At 43.0% G+C, this 19336-nt stretch overlaps 1 protein-coding gene across 16 annotated transcripts in view; it reads right to left on the bottom strand.

Annotated features, from left to right (window-relative positions):
• The window catches only part of kcnma1a (potassium large conductance calcium-activated channel, subfamily M, alpha member 1a), a 143885-nt gene extending 125448 nt beyond the window's left edge, over window positions 1-18437 (bottom strand). For 13 of the 16 annotated variants that reach the window (XM_069139917.1, XM_069139905.1, XM_069139906.1 and 10 more), the window contains exon 1: window positions 17250-18436. In XM_069139917.1, the coding sequence (XP_068996018.1) occupies window positions 17250-17540 (291 nt within the window). In that variant the 5' untranslated portion in view covers window positions 17541-18436. Of the gene's footprint in view, window positions 1-17249 lie in introns of all 16 variants that reach the window. The other 3 variants (XM_069139911.1, XM_069139915.1, XM_069139916.1) reach the window with 2 other exon arrangements.
• Window positions 18438-19336: the final 899 nt, after the last annotated feature.

The following is a 19336-nucleotide window of genomic DNA, read 5'->3' as shown; positions in this document are numbered from 1 at the left end:
CAGTGGGGACAAAAGCCCTTTCCTCATCTGCTCTCTAAGAGAGCCACGAGACCAGAAAGACAATTAGTCAAATGACAAAGCAGGACACATACGACTAATTACAGTCATTACAGGTTGGACTAATTTTTACTCCTATTTCCTCTGTTTCAACAATTGTATTTTTAGTAATAGAGACTTGGAAACAACCAGGAGTAAATATTGTGGCCTTAGCATCAAGAGCTCTGTGTTTATACTGTGTAAAGCGCTGCATATTGTTCTTTTGTTTTCTTTTTTCTTTTTTTTTTTTTCAGTTATTGATTTATGAATATCAGAGTAAAGAATGTCACCTCCCAGCAAAGTCTTGGTCCCATCAATAATGCAGCTGCAGTATCTGTGTCCACACAACAAATGAACAACACATTGGCGTCTCCATTATTCATGAGAGATTCCACCTGTAGCACCTCGGATGTATTAGATATGTGTCCCATAGGAAGCTTTACAGGAGCTCTGTGAAAACCATTAAATGCAGCGTTTGGAGCGGCACTACACTGATATTATGATGTTCTTCCAACGGAGCTGACACACTGGGGTGCTGTAGTGCAGATTTCCTTGCTATAACTGGGAGGAGGAACTCATTGCAGTCCATAACTAATGGGAAATGTCTTAATGATAACCATTCATGCTGTATAATGACTCACATGAATGTATAATTATGTAATTTGCTCAAACAGAAACTGTAATAGTATTTCAACCAAATTAAAAAAAAAAAAAAAAAATAGTTTTGAGCAAAGTCCCAGAATTGATAGTGGTGTAATTTTCAGATATTTTCTGGTTTAGCAATATCTGGTACAAACAACAGCATAGTCACCTCTAAAACCAGAGGAAGCTCCCTCCTGTTCTGTGTTGTGTTTTCCCAGAACAGAGAGGAGGACAGCATCCCTGCCAATAATTGGAATAGCAAAACAAAAAATGCAATTAGCCACTGAACACTATCAACACAGATCTGGAGAACTCCTGAGGACCAAAGCTTTTGGATGGGAAGAATTTTACTGCCTTGATTTTTCCTTCACTTTCCCAGAAAAGTGAACTGCATTTAAAGGTGATAGGTGCGCCACTAAAGGTAAATGTGCATATAATAGGCTATTGTGTTACTTTTTGGCACATGAAATTAGTGACCAAATATTTTAAATTAAAAGTAGTTTGATTGATAGACCCACAAACCGTTATTGTCCTCGGCAAGCCCTCTAACACAGGAGGGGTATTACTTTCACTGTGTTACAATAAATGACCCCTGCTCCTGTATGAACTGGTAACCAGGATGTCACGGCCCTCCAGGAGGTGAAAACTAGGTCAGACTTTATGACAGAAAGAGGACCACAAGTTAGAAGAACTGAAATACTACCATAATTCAGATTGACACCATATATAGAGGCACATTGTATGCATGCAGTGGAATTTAAGTTAAGGCTATAATGACCAGTAATATGAGGTTGTTTTTTTGGGGGTTTTTTGCGAGAAGGTCACGATTTTATATATATGCACTTGTAGCGAGCAGGGAGTCTCTCATGGTTGCTAAGCAACTTGGCCAAATTATGAAATAGTCCAGCACATAACCACCCCCATAAATGGTGATATGTCATTTTTACCATTGAGATTTTGTAGATAAGACAGTTGAATAATTGGCTAAATTATCTTGCTGCTGGTCACAACTTCATATTTACTGCAGAGAACTGTAACGCTCGGGAAGGACACAAATTCGCATTCTAAAATGTAAACTTTTCTTTTAAAACTCCATTTTCTGGGCTCAAAGTTTCGTGGTTTTCACCACCAACTCCTTTCAAACTGCTCAGCCTTGCCTCCATTATGTGCACTGTGACACATAGGTAGCACAGAAAAGCGAACCACCACCCGCCTGGCATACACTGCCTAAATGTCAGACTCCTAATACTGCTAATGGTTGGTTGGTGTATGTGTGTGTGTGTGTGTGTGTGTGTGTGTGTGTGTGTGTGTGTGTGTGTGTGTGTGTGTGTGTGTGCAGTATGTGTGAATAAAGACAGCAGGGCAAAGGCAGGCCTTGAGAAACCAGTAAATCACATTATGCATTGCAATCTCTATATATCACAGCCGCTGCCATTCTGCCCACTGGCTGTTCCGAGTCCCCTCTCTGTATTTCAGTCCTCTGGAAAGACGGCTGAAACTCAAGACATCTCAGGATAACGTCGATGAATTCATAATATTTGGGTTAATTAAATGTTTTGGTTTTCAAAATGTCCTGATGCAAAGGAGCCACAGTGTAACAAAGAAGCTCTCTTTCTTTGTGTTATTGAACCAGAGTGTGGAAATGGACGTAATGACGAGACTCTGGAAGGCTGAACGAGGCTAAAACAGATCCTCTTTATCTATTTATAACAAGGAGATGTATTTCCCGACTCGTGTGTCTTTGTTCTTATCGCCTAGCATGCATTTTTAAATCACATAAACCCTGTATTTCTCACACCCACACGCACACCTCGCCAAGAATGGGTTGCTTTGATCGACGGGGAGCGTGGCAGTGATGGTCAGAGGCTGCGTGTCAGAGTAATTACAGAGCAGCCATGTTGGCAGGCCAGGGCTAGACCCACAGGAAGAGGAAACGGCAGCAGTGCGGCTCGCATAAGTAGGGTTTCACCCTCAAAAGTGGTCCCGCCTCTGTTCTTTTCACCAGACTGTCACGTGAGAACACGCAGATGGCTAATTTCTCCTGCAGCCCTTGTGAATTTTTTACCCTGTCCCCTTTCGAGAGAGGTGAAAGGTCACTTCTGTGGTCACATCCAAGTCACAGTTTTCCATTTCTGATCCCCTGAGCAGAGGTCAACTCCCGAGAGGGGAAGGTAAAAAAAAAAATCACCATGAAATAGAGAGAGGAAGGGCAAGTAATGTGCTCATAAATTGTTAAAAGCAGACAGCTAAGTGTTTAGTTCCTCCCTGCTGTCCATCTTTCTCCCCTTCAACACTTTCTTTTCGTGCGCTGTAATTCTAAGTGACTGGTACAGACGAGTCTTTTCCAGCGTTTTAACAAATCTATGTTTCCACGTGTCATCTGTGATATCACTTATGATCTCCCCCCACCACCCTGTGTTTTTATCCCCGAGGGAACAGGACCAATTGAAGAACTATGGCTTCCAAGCAGGGACCAGTCTGGCCTGGCCACCAAATTCACAGACCTTGACTCCTTTGGGGAAACACAAGGGAGACCTGAAGGATAATGACAGATGAAGATGGTTTGGGACAGTAGAGAGAAAGGTGACGAGAGCGACGGGCAGGCAGCGGAATGGGAAAAGAGAAGATGTAGACAGAGGGAATGACAAACATTTGGAAACTGACACGGATAAACATTAACAAAACTTGTTGAAGTCAACAAAGGGGAGGGAAATAAAGAGGATAGATGGATCAAGAGAAAGAAGGGGAAAAGGCTGTGGCATTCTGAACACTTGCCAGAGTACTTTTGTTGCTCATGTTCACTTGAGACAATGTGCAGTGGAGCAGCTGCGAAGCTCAGCTGTCTCCTATTCCACCCCCTTTCAGAGATCAGCCAGCAAAACTATGCAGAACAAAACCTCTGTCCGTCAGGACCGATCAACGCAATCTCTCACTTAATCAGGACATCAATCATCCAGCTAATCAGAGAAATAAACTTAACAGGAAAGCACAGGATAAGCAATAGTGTGAGGCATGGCAAGAATATGGAAGCTGACTGATGTACGGAAACATTAATGAAGAAAGCGTTTTGATATCATTTATGGTGCATTTCTCAGCTATCTCTATATAAAGCAGCTTGCATGTTAGGAGCCGAGTGTGCCATTAAGTGTGCTGGATTTAAATGGTTGGGATTCACACAACACGATGCATGCATGCACGTGGTCCAGCGTTAATGTAGTTCTATCTCTGCAAGATCAGACTCACTGTTTATAGCTTACTTGCTTATTCTTTTTCTTTTCTGATTGCTGGCGGTCCTGTGGTCCAAAGCTGTGGTAATTTCTTCGGATATTTGACCTTGTGAAAAACATGGGGTGGCTTTTATTGTGAAGCAATCACAGCAAACGCAACGTTTTCGTCCCTGCAGTTCGCCCTGACAGCGATCGTTTATCAACTTTTCATCAGCGATTCAGGTTTGAATATTGCAGGGAGCGATGGAACGAGAAAGGGTAGTCACAGTGAGATGTTATATAAAGCGCTGCAGCTGCGTACCTTCAACTCTTCACGAAGGTACGCAGCTCGTGGCGTGATGGTAAAAGGATATATGTCGTTTGGTTTCCCTGTAAACAAACACACAGCTTGTTGTATTTCTGACTAAGTGGCTGCTGAAGAAGTGTTTGATGCGAAGACGGAGCCCAATTGCTGTTACCATGGTAACAACGGGTGTTGCAAATTCAGTGTGGACTGAAATCCTCAGAATTACAACTTGACAAGTGAGACTGAACCAAAGTGTCTGATGTAACTCCCATTACTTACACTTAATTTACTAACCAGAAATCCTGGAATCTGTATACGTAGGATTTATTCATATTTGGTGCTGATGGAAAGCTACATTTGTTTAAATAGCAATCACATGTTTAATTTACTGACCTATTTGTACTCAATAAATCTTCCGAAGACCAATGTTGTACAAACAAAAAGTAAAATTCAGACATAACAGGGAAGGCTCATCCCAAAAAGCAACCATGTCACCAAATCTGCCATTTACTCAAAACAACACCGATTTTAGAGAAAATGATTCTTTTCACTTTTGTCAAGAAAACAACAAAGTGTGTCTCTGAGTCTTAATGGCCCTGTAATGTCTCAATTAGAGCCTTGCGTTGGACAGTTCTCTTCAATCCCACACCCGCCCACTCCCAAGATTTCAGACCACCACTGGCTGTTCCTGCAGATGCGCCAACCCGCTCCTGCTGCCCGCTCCCGAGATTCTGACCACTCATGTCGGCAAAAACTGTACTCGAAATCTCTCCGCCCTGTCACGTTCGCCCTCGTGAATTCATTTAACGAAATGTTTTTACAGCTACTCAAGTGTTTAACAAGCCCCCGTCAGAGGACAGGCCTTAGTTGTAACTGCATACTATTAACCAATCAGATCCAGAAAATATGTCCTGTCTAAGGCTACAAATTACTTCTAAGCAATCGATAAATATGGACTGTATTAACTGAAATAGTCTTTCATATTTTCCAGATTGTCTTTTGCGAGAAAAGACCTTTAAGCGATCACTCATTTGGATACTTTTCTCTTGTACAAGTGGATAAAGCAGAATTCATAACTAAATTCATTATAAATATTAAGGCATAATCATATTTTCCAGTGGGGCCAAAAAAAAAAGAAAAAAAGGCAGTCCTGCCGTTGTATTCTATTTTTCAGGCCCATGCTCACAGCGATTTAAAAAAGTTTCTCTCACTATTGTGTTTTTGGATTTACAATCTTAAACGAGATTTCGTGCCGCCATGATTCGGCTGCTTGTTTCTGCCGGCCAAATGTTCTTGTTACACAAGAAATGGTTAGATCCATGACATTCACTGAGTGTGTTTATGTTCCCTAAAGGATGAAGCCTGTCGATTCTGAACACGCGTGAGCTTCCCAGTGGCTCCCTTAGGCCAAAATTAGAACTTTGCACATAATATATTCTAATATGCATAATCCAATGAGCAGATTGCCATAAAATTGTCTGAGCAAATGCTCCCAAAGGAATACATTCTTTACTTTAGTCCCACTTTTATGAAAAATTTCACATATTTAACTGGTGTCTAAAAATAGCGCCGTCATCACCAGCACGAGCATTTTGTTGTATTTTTCTTTTTTTTTTATGTATATGCATTTTAGCTCAGGATAATTTCATATTGCCCTTGTACATTGAATTTCAAGAAAACGATTCTAATGAGAAGGATGTGATTTTATAAACACTGATGTCTGATCTTCAACCAATTTTGAAGATGCTGAACTCCTTTTAACTGTCTGTAAAACACTCAGAGTTGAAGCCACCACTGCTACCGTACATTAGAAACCTCAAAAGAGGTAAACAGTAAAGAGCCAACAAGTCATCCACCCCATTTTAACCATATATATATAATATGCATTAAAATGATCACTTGAACTTGAAGTTACTACTTCCTTAGAGTTATTCAATCTTAGTTTTAGCAACAGTAAATGCAGTTTTAAAACACTGTCCCATATCATAGTTGGAAACAGGAAGCAAACAGCCTCCTCCTAGCAAGGGGAAAAACTCTCATTATATGGACATCATCTGAACTGAAATTTTCAAGAAAAAAAATGTACTGTATGACCGATGACCAAAAAGTAAAGCTATGACTTCAGTGGTACACGCAACTCGATGACATTTTCCTTTCCATTTATAAATATCTATAAAATCTATTTAAAAAAAATAGATCGTAAATAAAGGTATCACTTTAGAATATGTGAAGTCATCATTTTAAAAAGTAATTCACATTTTTTTTAAACAGCTGTTTCGAAGCCATCTTTGCCATCTCTATTTTTATATTCCTAACTATGCGGTGCCATATATATTTTGTTACATAAAAATGCAACATGTCTAACAACCTCTTTTTAAGTACAGAAATACATGTACAGGAGGAGCCTTGCTCGGGCTCCTTTCCTGAGCTCTCCATGGTGCTGAAAATATGCACTTGCGCAGAATAGCTTCGGCCTATGCGTCCTGCTCAAACTCAGAGATGGAGCACAACCTCTTGTGTGTCACCGTGGCCAATGGGTTTCACATGTTAGATGACCAGCGTTGATAGAATTACGTTGTCTGGATATTAGAACTAATCCTTACTGCTCTCACTGGTCAACATAATAATTGAACCACACATTTCATCGCAATCTATCCGGAGTGTGAATCCTGACTGGCACTGGTAAAGAAAACAACATCAAAAGAGTAGTAACTATTTTTAAAAAATTGCTTTCTTATAATTATGTGCAACCTGCCATTCAGAATCAATTATAAATGGGTAACTGCACTTATATAGCGCCTTTGTACTGTATCTTAACAGACAAAGTGCTTTACAGTTTCCCTCTCATTGATTAACACACACACACACACACACACACACACACACACACACACACACACACACACACACACACCAGCGGTGGCAGAGCTGCCAGGCAAGGCCCGGCTTGCCCATCGGGTTTAGTTTCTTGCCCGGGGACACTTCGACATGTGTACAGGAGGATCGAATCGCTAACCTCGCCGTTAGTGAACAAGCTAAGAGTCAACAATAACAATGGAGCCGCATTTCTGTAAGTGATAGTACCACACTATTTCCACTGTAACACAAAAAAAACTGGTACTGGAACTGGAGACAAAAACCCTTCTACAGGCTAATCCACAATGATATGTGCAAGTTTAATTGATATAGCCATGAAAAGGAAAGAGGGGGGGGGGGGTGTTAACAGACTTCATGTATACTTTCAAGCATTATGCAAATCTGACAAGACCGGACCAAAAAAAAAAGCATCTTCATAACATCTATGACAGATACATGATGCAGAGGTTCAGCCTTCATGGCAGTAACAGTAAGCGATAGACTTACTATCAGTGCAGTCAAAGAACATACTGACACTTAATTCATGCAAATTCATTTATTCCATATGACACTGTGTGTATGGTCATGGGTGCAGTCAAATGTATTCATTTACAAACTTTCCAACTGGTCTAATGAACGGAAATGTACAACTATCTGCAAGAAGCCCTGACAGCAACACTCAAATTACCAATTAATTACATTTGTATCTGTATTATTTGTCTTTAAAGTAAGAGTTCATCAACGATGTTCAAAATGGCTCCCACTGATGTGAACACAGATCAACTTTCCAAATGCTTCCCTGGCGGGCAGGTAAATTAATAGTCAAATTAAGGTGTCGCTTAATCTCGATGGTATAGGCTGTCATAGAGCAGTGAGGCAGCCCCTTCATCCCTTGTCATCCATCTTTAATGAGGCATTCAGCAATGAACCCGTGCATTCGGTGCATCATCTGTACATGATGTCCACACATGCTGTCATTTGGAGCTCAACACTATAGGGGCATCATTTTACAAAGCTCATGTCACTAGGAAATTGGTCTGCCTCACTTGGTCCACGACTAGATACATTTCATAGCGTTCAGAGCAATGCTGTGCAGCAGACAGAACACTGAGCGAGACAAGACCTGATGGGATTTCGCGTTTCTGAGCATCAAACAAGGCTTTAATTGACAGCTGGGCTATTCACTCTGTGTAGCCACTATGGAAAATGTCAGGAGAGGTCAAGAGGTAAAAAAAAAAAAAAAAAAATGGTGTGACCGGCACGCTCGCTTTGGACGAACAAGGTTCAGCCTTGGGGCTGCCCTTCGCTGTCATTCAGACTTGTATTTCCCCTTAAATAACATTCCATTTCATGAGTGCCCAATGCTCACTTAACTAATAAAGACACCGACCGGGGTGCTGGTGAAATGAGGTGAAATCTTAGCATTGTAACATGCTGGCTATAAAAGCAGAGAAACCTGAGCCCCAAACACTTTCCCAACCCTGTCTGAGAAAGGAAGCTCTGCTTGCGTGCTCACCCACAGGATTGGCTTCACAGAGCCATGTATTCCACTATGAGAGAGACGCGACCTCTAAATAGGAAGCAGAAACACCGCCTGCTGGGATCTTTGAAGGTCACTGACGTGTCCTCTACACTCTCCCTCCCTCTCTGTCTCTCTCTCTCTCTCTCTGTGCATCACTGCACACAGCTCAAAGCGTCAATTATAACGTTAACCGCGTTTTGATGTCCATGTATCAGTGCACCGCTGGCACCGATGAATGATGAGGGTGGGTGGTGGGCTGAGGAGAGTGGAACGAAGATGAGGGGGGTGGGGGGAGGGGGGGGGGGAGTAGGAGATGGCTGGCTCTGCCTGATAATCAGCACCAGAAAATACTAGTCTTAGGGCTGTGCCCGTGCTGGCCTGTCTGGTTGCTGTGATTCAATGCAAAGGCATAAAAGGTTGGGTGCATTTCTAGTATCTTAACAGTTCTGTATAGTAAGCAGAAAATACAAATCTGACAATGGGACTATAATACAAACTGAGTTTAATGTGACAAATAGGATGGGTGATGTAGACTCAGCATTCGGACAACAACAGTACTCTCAATGTTTCTCTGTAACTCTTACACGCGAAAACACAGACATCTGCAAACAGAAAAAAATTAATTAATTAATTTAAAAAAAAAAATATATATATATATGTTTTATATATATATATATATATAATATGTGACCATAAAAATTAAGCTGCAAAAGAAAAAGTAAGGTCCGTACACACTGCGGGGCCGTATCAGTACCACCACACAGATGAAGTAAATACATTTTGCTGTCCCTCTTAAACTACAGCTTAAAACACACAACACGGAGACAAATCCGCGTGGGAACATAACATCAGCTAAACCCTTCTCTCGAGTCACTGAAACTGCTGAAATGTTTGTCGACCATAGAAATAGCATTAAATTTGAGTTCTATGGCTTGATTATAGGGTGAGCACACCCAGCCCACACACACCCATACACAAACTTCCTCTGATGTTAAGCTGTTTAAGGACAACAACAGTTTGAGGAAGAAAGCTGGTAGACTAGAAACCGTAAGCTACGATCCTGCTGGCTAGCCAGGTACTAGCTGGCTATCTCCCTCCTGCAGGCCTCAAATGCCAGCTTAGCCTCGCTGGTCTCCACCGGCGGATATATATGCAAATGGTTTCCCACTGCCAGTTTGACTAGGCAAGGATCAGGTGGCTTAAGACCCTATCGCACATTTCCAATGTTGGGAATGCCATTCTGACACTGTCCCCCCCCTCCATGTGGAGCCAGGTATACCCTTCCCCTCTAACCTTTAACCTTTGAATACTTCCCCCGCCGTGGATGTCCTTTTAATAGTCCGGTGACTGGCCAAAGAAGACGTAACAGCTTGACAGCAGGGTGGCACGGTGCGGGGGGGGCGGGGGTGGAGGGTGGACCTCTGTGTCTGCCTCATGATATACATAGTTCCGCCTGATATATGGCCTCTCCTTGTCTGCGGATTAACATACATCAGCAAGGCACACTACAGTTGTCCTTAGATGGCCATCAAATCAGGCCCAGAGAATTAAGGATTAGGGCCCAGAAAAAGGGAGGATCTCCACTGAATAATAACTCGTGAGTCACACGTTCCACATTAGAGGAGTGTGAGCGAAGAAAGTCAATCAGCGATACTGAACATAGCAAAGTCCTAAAAGCTTACATTGTATCTGCTGTGTGATTCTTGAGTATATCATCTGTTTTCCTGCATCTGATTATCATTCGTAAGCAGATCCAGACAGCGAGATAGATTAAAAGGGAACAGTTACGGGCAACGCTGCTTTCCTCTGTTACGTATCGTTGTCGAATGGAAATCTTTTACGCAGATCAAGAAATTTGAAGATGTTACTTTTGTGTTCTGGAAAATTGTAACTGGCATTTTTAAACATGTTTCTGACATTTTATAGACGAAACAACCAGTCAATTAATTAGCAGACTAATGGTTATGGAAAATAATCATTAGTTGCAGTGCTACTCATGACGAGGCGGGCCGGGGACAGCTGCAGCGGAAACCGGTCACGCTTTGCCTCGGGACAGCTGTGGGGCACGCTCACGCCGGCAAGTGTCAACAACACATGACAAGACACATGCGACTCAACCGCCGGCCACAAGAACAAAGCAGTCCGCCGACACACGTTCCCCAGATGAGAAACGCGCATACGTACAGACATATATACACAAGTCTTTATCCAGCGCTTTGTGCTGTCCGGTGACATCCACGCGCTCATTCGAGCTGCTCTTTGCATTTCAGCTCCGGGTTTCCATAAGCCAGTGCGGGATGTAAGTGGGCCGAGCCGGGCCAAGTTAGGCCGAGGTTAGCGAGAGCGACAGCTGACGGCAGGGCGTGTGCTCTGTGCCCTGTGCTGCTCTGGGGAAATGCAGCTGGTCCGTTGCCAAGCACAAGGGAATACACAGGCTCGCAACAGCCCCTCTCTGCAGGCACCTCCGCAATCCATTCCACTTAAAAGGTAAGCGCACTGAAAAGAGTCCCGGCATGCCTCGTTCATTCCGCCACAGATTTCTTTTTCCCCCTGTCGCACGGGCAGACACAAATGTGGCCACAGACTCCGACGCATGCAAACAGTGCGGAGGGTTTCAGACTCGGGTTTGATTAATTACCCTGCAATGAAAACCTTGCAGCGTAAAAATCGATAACAATCTTCGATTATGGAAAATGCGTCGTGGTGGTTTAAAATTCACCAGGGCTGCCATATTTCGTTGGAGACGGTCATGAGAAGGATTTCTCTTTGTGGTTTACGAAACAGATTTACGCATAAGAGATTTATCTTGCCACCTTTAAGCCTAAGGCCATTAAGTGTTAAGTGATAATACTTTATCATGAAACCTCCAACTGCAACACTGAAAAGGATCGGAGAAAATGGAGCCGAGACAACAGATGCGGCCTCACCCTTCCACTTTATGAGTCAGATCACACAAGCAGTACGTGGCACTCAGTGAGGAGAACCAACACACAGCACATCAAACTCTCATTAAGTAAGATGAAATTTTAACGATCTCATGATTGCCACAGGGACACTTTGCCGGTGCAGCAGCAAACAAGCATGGGAAACAAAACAAGCTTAATACAAATTATCAAGAAAAAAGTCATGGGAAAACTTTAAAACATCAGATATAGCATCAGATATCAAGATAAAAAAAAAGGCAGAATAAATTGAAAATGTCTTCACTAATCCGGCCTAAAACCAAAAGTTGAATCAAAGGAAATAAAGAATGAGCTACTAATGCAGTATCACGTAGGATTAAATTTGCATGTAGAGAAAGATGTGGAGTGGATATACAAATGTGGAGAAAACTGTGTCTACAAAACTGCTCTGAAAGCACAAATATACTCCATCCATTGTTCAATGTGTAATTTAATAGCTAAACAATGTTGCAGATGTCTGCTATCATTGCTAAAATGTTGAACATGAGATGAGTCGTCATCCAGGATGTTGTTTTTTGGTTTTTTTTACATATATATTAAGTGATCTGCAGAGAACAGTAACGTTATCTTGATTAGACGTCAAGAGTACATTGTGCAAGCAGAGCGAGGCCCACTGCTCCATCACTCCTGCCGTTGAGCCGTTTGAACAGAAACAGTGGTACAATTCTGATGGCTGTTGGCTCCAAAGTGCACATAAAACACTGCGTGTTGCACCTTAGGGGGATGAGGGGGAGGCTGAAGGTGCTCAGTACAGTAGCTGCATCAGCTGTTTTGCCGAGGCGAGGTGGGAGGTGTATTTTTCTTAGCCCTCATTTGGTACACAGTATATCTCACCAAACCACGGAGATACGATGTGTAGCTCGGTGCTTGGATTGAAACACGTGACAGCTCCACGCTGACTTTGCTTGTGCAGCAGCTGCACAGTTAGGAGGGTAAAGGAGTGGTTTCACATCTGCCGCGTGTACCGGTGTGAACTGACATGTCGCCTTCTCCCTCTCAACTGCTTTGTAACAGGAGTCAGCAGCTTGCTGCTTCAATCACAAGTCCACTACCAGCTCTTCCTCTTACAGATCTAAAGCAGCTGACCGTTCTCCTTTTACGGCTCAAGATCGAACTGCCTTCCAAACACCTGTAGAGTCTAAAGAAACACGAACTGTGGCAACTGAAGCGGAGGTCATCAGCCACTGGAAGCACAGGCTGTGGTTGGATAATAATCTGAATTATTAGTCACAATTTTGTCCAACCAACAGATCAAAAACTAAAACATATTTCTTTGTATTATTATATAAGAGGTAAAAAGAGACTTTCTCATTTGATAAGCTTTAACCACAGCATGGTTAAATCATTTGTTATAAAACATTACTTAACTTAACTCTAGGTAAAATTAGGTTAACTTGTCTCGTATCTTTGTTGCTTTAGACCAGGGTCTTGGACTACGTTTCCAGAGGAAAAAAAAATAGTAAAAATTTTTTTTATTTTTTTTTATGTAACAAAAACAAAAATTTCACACGTTTTACTTGCATAACAAATAACACAACAAACCAGAGGTGGGCGAAGAACAAAAATCTCCTATTGATGTAAATAATGAGGTTATTTTCTTACATATATTTCCTGTCTTTTTATATCTTTGTCCTGATCACTTAGTGTGATGAGTTTTATGGTCTGTTGTGCTGTTTGTTTGTTTGATCTTTTGAACAGATTTTATTGTTTTTTTGTAGCTTTACAGATATATAAATTATCTACTGTACACTGACACGAGTTGGTTTAGTTGGATAAGACATGAATTATGTCAGTCGTCTTAATAATTTTAATAATTCCTCAGCCCTACAGCAGACCATATTAGGTCCTTCTTTTTTTTTTCCATTTCATTTTTCATTAAAACCATGTTTTCACAAGGCCGTTTTCTCCAGAGGAAGATGGTGCCATTCATGTTTGAATAGAGATCGGTGCCACAAACGCAAAGCCTCCATACTCCTCCTCCCTACGCATCCCAAATAACAGAGGCGTCATATAAGAACTCCTGGAGGTGGCATGATGCAGAGTAGATAACTAGACCGTTAGATAACCGTACAGCGGTGAAGCAGCACAGCAGAGAAACTGCACAAACCTCAACATATTCAGCGAGACTACAAGACAGCAGCAGGGAGGAAAAGAACAGGTTTATATGCTAACAAGCCTTGCAGCGTGCCGGTGGTTTCCTCCACTTCGGGAAGACTGAGTGGTCGTGCTGACATTTCTCTCCGTCGTGCATATGCATTATGATTGTCTCGAGTGAGTCTTTCCCTTCGTAAGGAAACCCCTTATTCAAAATGTGTGAAGTCTCGAGGGGCGCTGTAAAAAGGAAATTAAAAAAAAAATGTAGTTCACCCAGACGGTTTGAGAACTGATGTTTGCAGGGCGATCGAGGGGCAAATCGAATTACAAATGTGGTTGATATGTGGTTTTAGAATGCCATTTGAGCATTCTGACACACCTGGCAGATAAATGACGCCATAAATGTGGCCATTACTAGCACTGTGCAAGAAAAATCAATACCATTTGGTTTAGTTTTTTTTATTTGATGTTGCTTTTTTTTAGTCCACCCAGGAGACAGCAACAGACCTCTAAAGCATTGTTTGTTAGTCCACAACTATACTGTCTTGTTTCAAAGAGACAGAGGTAAAAGTCTGATTATCACTGGTTTCTACAGCTTCTGACTGTTTTTTTTTTTTTACAAGTCATAGGTGCATTTATTGGCTTTGTAGTAATAAGAACAGGAAAACGGGTCCATGCTTCATCATCACTGCTTTTAAATAGTCCTGATTCCAAAGATCCAAAAAGTTGTACGCCACTTTTTACTTTTCTACATCCTCTCGTCTCATTCCCTCTTCCCGTACGAGCCTTTGACTCTTGACCTCCCCCTTATGATCCTGACTGAGAAGTGGGCCATTTAAAAGACTCAGGATGCACTACATATCACATGCAATGCAACACCTGCTCTCAAACCCCTTGTCACCCTCACAGCCCCCGTTTCCACTTCCTCCTGTGTCTCTCCCTCAGAGTTTCCACCTCTATTTCTTTCCCTCTGATTCCAGGTTCCCAGTACTGACAGAGAGCCGACCCCCTCACCCCCCTCGCCCCCCACCCCCCCCGCCCACCCCACACACACACACACACACACACATGCACATCCCAACGCCAACTATGCATCCTGTTTCTGACACATGCCAACTTAGCCGGCTTCACTAGTCAGCTGAACACAGATCCAGTTTCCCCTTCTTAATACTCCTAACAAGCCTTTTCCCTCCGCAGCCAAGTGTCAAGCCTCCCAAAGTCACCTAACGGCATGACTCTGCCTTCCACACACAGCAACACGACGACACAAAGAGGGAGCTCTCTCAGATCCATGCTTTCATTTTTCACCATTTCCCCTCATTTACGAGAGATAAGGTGCAACCAGATACCTGCCGGCAGTCACAAGATGGATACCTAATTATATTTGCGTGGCATTATTTCATCAGTTTCCTAGCAAGACAGCGAGAAGTATGAAGGATGACGTATGGTTTGATGCCATTTCTGATACTGGGATCATAATACCGGCATAACAAAATGACAGGCAAGGTAATGGACTAAATAGCATCCACTGCAGAATTATCCCTCAGTGTAAATAAGAGCTGTTTAGATGACACAATGTTTTTCAAGCACGTTCTCCAGAGGCCCGAATGTATTTCAACTCTTATATCGTGTCAATGTCTGCTGGGGCGTTTCAACATGGCCAATAGGTTTGATCAAAACATGTTGTGATCTACAGTATCAAATGCCGCGGTCCAGCAGCACCAAAACGCAGCGTTCACTCCCATCCGAAGCCATCCTCATGTCAATGGAGACTCTGGAAAGAACTGGTTCAGTGGAAACCAGATTTGGATTAATTTAAAATGCCGTGTGCAGTCAAGGCAGCATTAAAAGGCAGCCTAGATATTGGCCTATAATTTTTGGGAATGTATGTAATGGCTGAACAGCATGTTAAAAATAAACTGGGATTGCAGGGAGCTATATATAATAGAGGCCAGGCATGGCCCAATAGACCCGAGTACAGGAAATATCTACAGGTTTGAGGAAGGTTTCATGCAGCCCGTCAGATCAGCGCAGTCTTACAGGGAAATAGTGGGTAAAAGCTTGCGAAGAAAGCCGTAATTTGAGAAGGTAGTTTTAGTCGTGTGCTATCCAAAACCTAGAGCAGACACCGCTTTACTGAGATCTGTGATGGATTTTTGATCATCATCCATATGGCCGGCAGACTTTAAAAATATATATATATATATTGTGACAAAAAATTCCCTATCCTGTGATCGCATTGTGTATTTGTACCCGCGTTTCTTGAGATACCTAAACACAACACAAACAACAAGCACAAAGGAGTTTCACTGAAATAACACTGATCTTACAATATTCAGCACGGCTGAAGAATGAAGAATATTTTCTGCCGGGTTTTTTTTCAGTTAAGGGTGACCTGTCTCCCATCTGCCACAATAACAAACAGAAATGGGCAAAATCATGTCAAGGCCACCAAAAGGACATGACAGAGGAGCAGCAGGAGGGACAATGGTCCTCCATTTGAATTGGATGCAACCCAAAGATATCAAGGACGAGGCGTATGACTCTCACTCTCTCTTCCTTGTGTCCATTGTTATCACTAAATCCTCTTTTCGACCCCTTTCTATTTAACACCGCTATAAACAGATTGGCACTGGCACTGCGCTTGCCATTACCTGTTGTTGTTGTTTTTTTTTCTCATGCCAAGCAAGCATTATAAAATCAAACGTTAGGCCATGTTTTCCACACTTTGAGCAACATTACCTTCCAAACTGCCCCTGTGTTCAGCCAGGGGACCACTCACAATACACACAAGTGTGTGAGTCATGTGTGAAGCATGCTTTAATACGAATGTGATTCAGCTATGATTCATCCACCCCAAGCAAGGTAATGGGCAGTCACCCTTATTATCCTATTTCTATATTAGTCCTGTAGACAGGTTACCCTTCATCACCCCGCAACGACATTTAATGCTGCGGCATCGACACATCATAGCCCCCATTGATGTAAACATGGATGTAAACATTTCAGAGCAGAGACCTGAGAAAAGAAGGGATGATGTTTCCACGGTTTTTGAAATTGCAGAGTGCACACTGTGAAATGGGCAGCCTCGATGTCATTGGATCCACATGAGAAGTCCCAGGGGACTTCATTAGGTCTCAACACGCTGGAATGTGCGGGATCATATGTTCGGTTACATACAGCCACAGTATGGCCATCTGAAACGCTAACTTTCCTCCTAGAAGTTACTACACTTCGGTGTGTGCTGAAGCAAAAAAAATTTTTAAAAATGAAGGAATTTGCTCTGCTCTCATCCCACCCATATCTGTCATACAGCATCACCCCCTTCATTCAAGAGTGGGAGGTAGTAAACAGCCAAAGGACAATAACAATCATGATGCATTCATTATCTAGGCACCGCAATGGGCACTTAATGTTTCTTCAGTGGGTGCAGATGATACAGATAATAAGGAAAGTTTAGGGGGGGCATGTCACCACAATGAGGGCCAATACAGAGCAAGAAGTCAGGCCAGTGTCAGAAAAACACATAAATAACCACAGCATGTAACCTAGTGGTTCTGTATGAGGGGTTTCACTAGAAAGAGAAAGAAAAAAAAAGATTGTTGACAAAGTAACAAACATACCTTGTGTTTAATGTTGCAGTGGCAACAAACAGTCCACAGATATTTGAGGGTCCTCCATAGCAGGATGATGAAGAGACCCCCAAAAAACGTCACCATGGAGGAGGCGAGGAATGCCCACCACATGCGCTGTCCATTATTGTCGCATGGCACCTCGGACGAGAACGGGATGACAACGTCTTCCATCTTGGATATTAAGATTGAAGAGTCCGGATTTATGTTATTATTGATATTGCTCGTCCTCATAGAGCTGTCGCTTCCATGGGGAACCGTGCCATCTGCCTCAGCTAGCATTTAGGAGCCTTGGAGAGCCTGTGCCAGCGTCCCCAGCCCCACTCACCAGCCATATTGCTTGGGAAAAAAAAAAAAAAAAAAATTTAAAAACAAAAACAAAAACAAAACAAAAATCCCCCTCTTTGCTGTAGATTATGTTCACCCACCCGATGAAGTCTCTTTAAGGTATTTTCAGAAGCCTGTGAATTGTTTATTCGTGACAGCGTGAGACACCGCACACGCGAACCTAACCAAAATAGCAGGTCGGTGGCCCTTGGAGAGAGGCATTTAAATCCGCAATAATGACGAATCTTAGGCGCTTCTCATTCTGAGGGGGTTTCTGGCTCTTTCGCGCCATATGCCATGGTAGAGACGGCGTCGTTTTGAGCCCCGTCGAGGCTGCCCCCGGGGGGGGGGATGTTTCGGATAACGTAAACACAACGACAAGAGAAAATTGTTGCAGCCTGGTTTCGGCGAGGAGACCCCTCTCTAGCCGTCTTCCATTCACGGATCTTTTGTCGATAAGCAAGGCGCAGAATCGATTTCACTTTCTTTCAGCCGTCAAATCGACTGTGAACGGTTTCGCAACAAAGCGAGGAAAATACTCTTGAGATAGAAATCAAATCTACGATTGTTTCACTGTCACCGCGGAGCAGAAGGCTCCCACGTTATTGCGGGCGCTTTCGCTGTCAATTCTGCGTAAAAAAAAAAAAAGAAGAAGCGCCGGTTCTCGGGTGGATGTCGCCGTCCCCCGGTTCGGTCCCCTGCAGCCCTGGCACAGACCGGGCCAGCTGAGAGCGCCTGTCAGATCCGCTCCAGAGGAGAGCGGGGAGATTTACAGGTAGGAGGGCGGAGCCAAGCGCTAATAATAAAGATGGACAGAGGGGCAGTAATACCGCGACGGTGTTTATTCCAAGTGCCGAGCGTTTCTCCGCTGCTCGGGTGTATAAAAAGAGGTGGGCTACAATTGCGCCTTTGCGTCTTTATTGCACGCCAATGACGCACGTCGCAAACACGAACAGGATTTGAAAGGGGACCGAAGGATTGTATCTTACTATGTAAACATCGCAGCGCACGACGAGCTCCTGCGGGGATCTTGAAGCGCTACCGGTGGATATAAACACAGAAACTCTGTCGCTGTAAGGATATTTATTGTAGGCTACTGGATTTTAATTAAGGATAGTGCCCCCCCCCCCACACACACACACCTCCTTTTTCAATTACGCAGTCGGGGGCTTGTCCGTGGATGATAGGAGTTCGCTTTTTTCAATTTGAAAAATGAACTTGATCACACACACACACACACACACACACAATGAACGTCCTTCCCGGTCAATTACTGTAATATGCTTACACTTTTAGCCCACATATTAGGTCAAAAACAGGTGTAGATTGGTGATGACGGTGAGGCATGACTAGCAGTGGTTTATGGCTGCACACAGGATGCCCTCAAGCAGCCAGCCAGAGCAAAGGATATGGGGAAACAGCTGGCTCGGGGTCCTGAATAACCACTGACCCCATGAGCACCAGACCAGGCAGGTGCACACAGCCACCTGTGTCACAAGGCTCTGCACTTCTTGGAGTTGGTTTGCGGTTAAACTCCAATTAATCTGTCCCCAAAGTCTTCCATAGTGCTTCAATTAGAAGTGACAGTACAATTAAATAACAAAGATTAAGGAGCAAGTGTCACTCCATTTCTTCTTTGAATAAGTCACCTCAAGTAAACGTTCCAAATGTGACGAAGACATAAGATACATGTTTTTTTGCGACGGTAATTTATTGACTAATAACAAATAAATAAAAAAATAGCTGCTTTA

The sequence above is a fragment of the Embiotoca jacksoni genome, unplaced genomic scaffold, assembly GCF_022577435.1.
Source record: "Embiotoca jacksoni isolate LCO1_2020_lvr unplaced genomic scaffold, fEmbJac1.0.p SCAF_87, whole genome shotgun sequence".
NCBI lineage: Eukaryota > Metazoa > Chordata > Actinopteri > Embiotocidae > Embiotoca > Embiotoca jacksoni.
The sequence above is the reverse complement of the archived record's forward strand: the minus strand, read 5'-3'. Positions and strand labels throughout refer to the sequence as shown.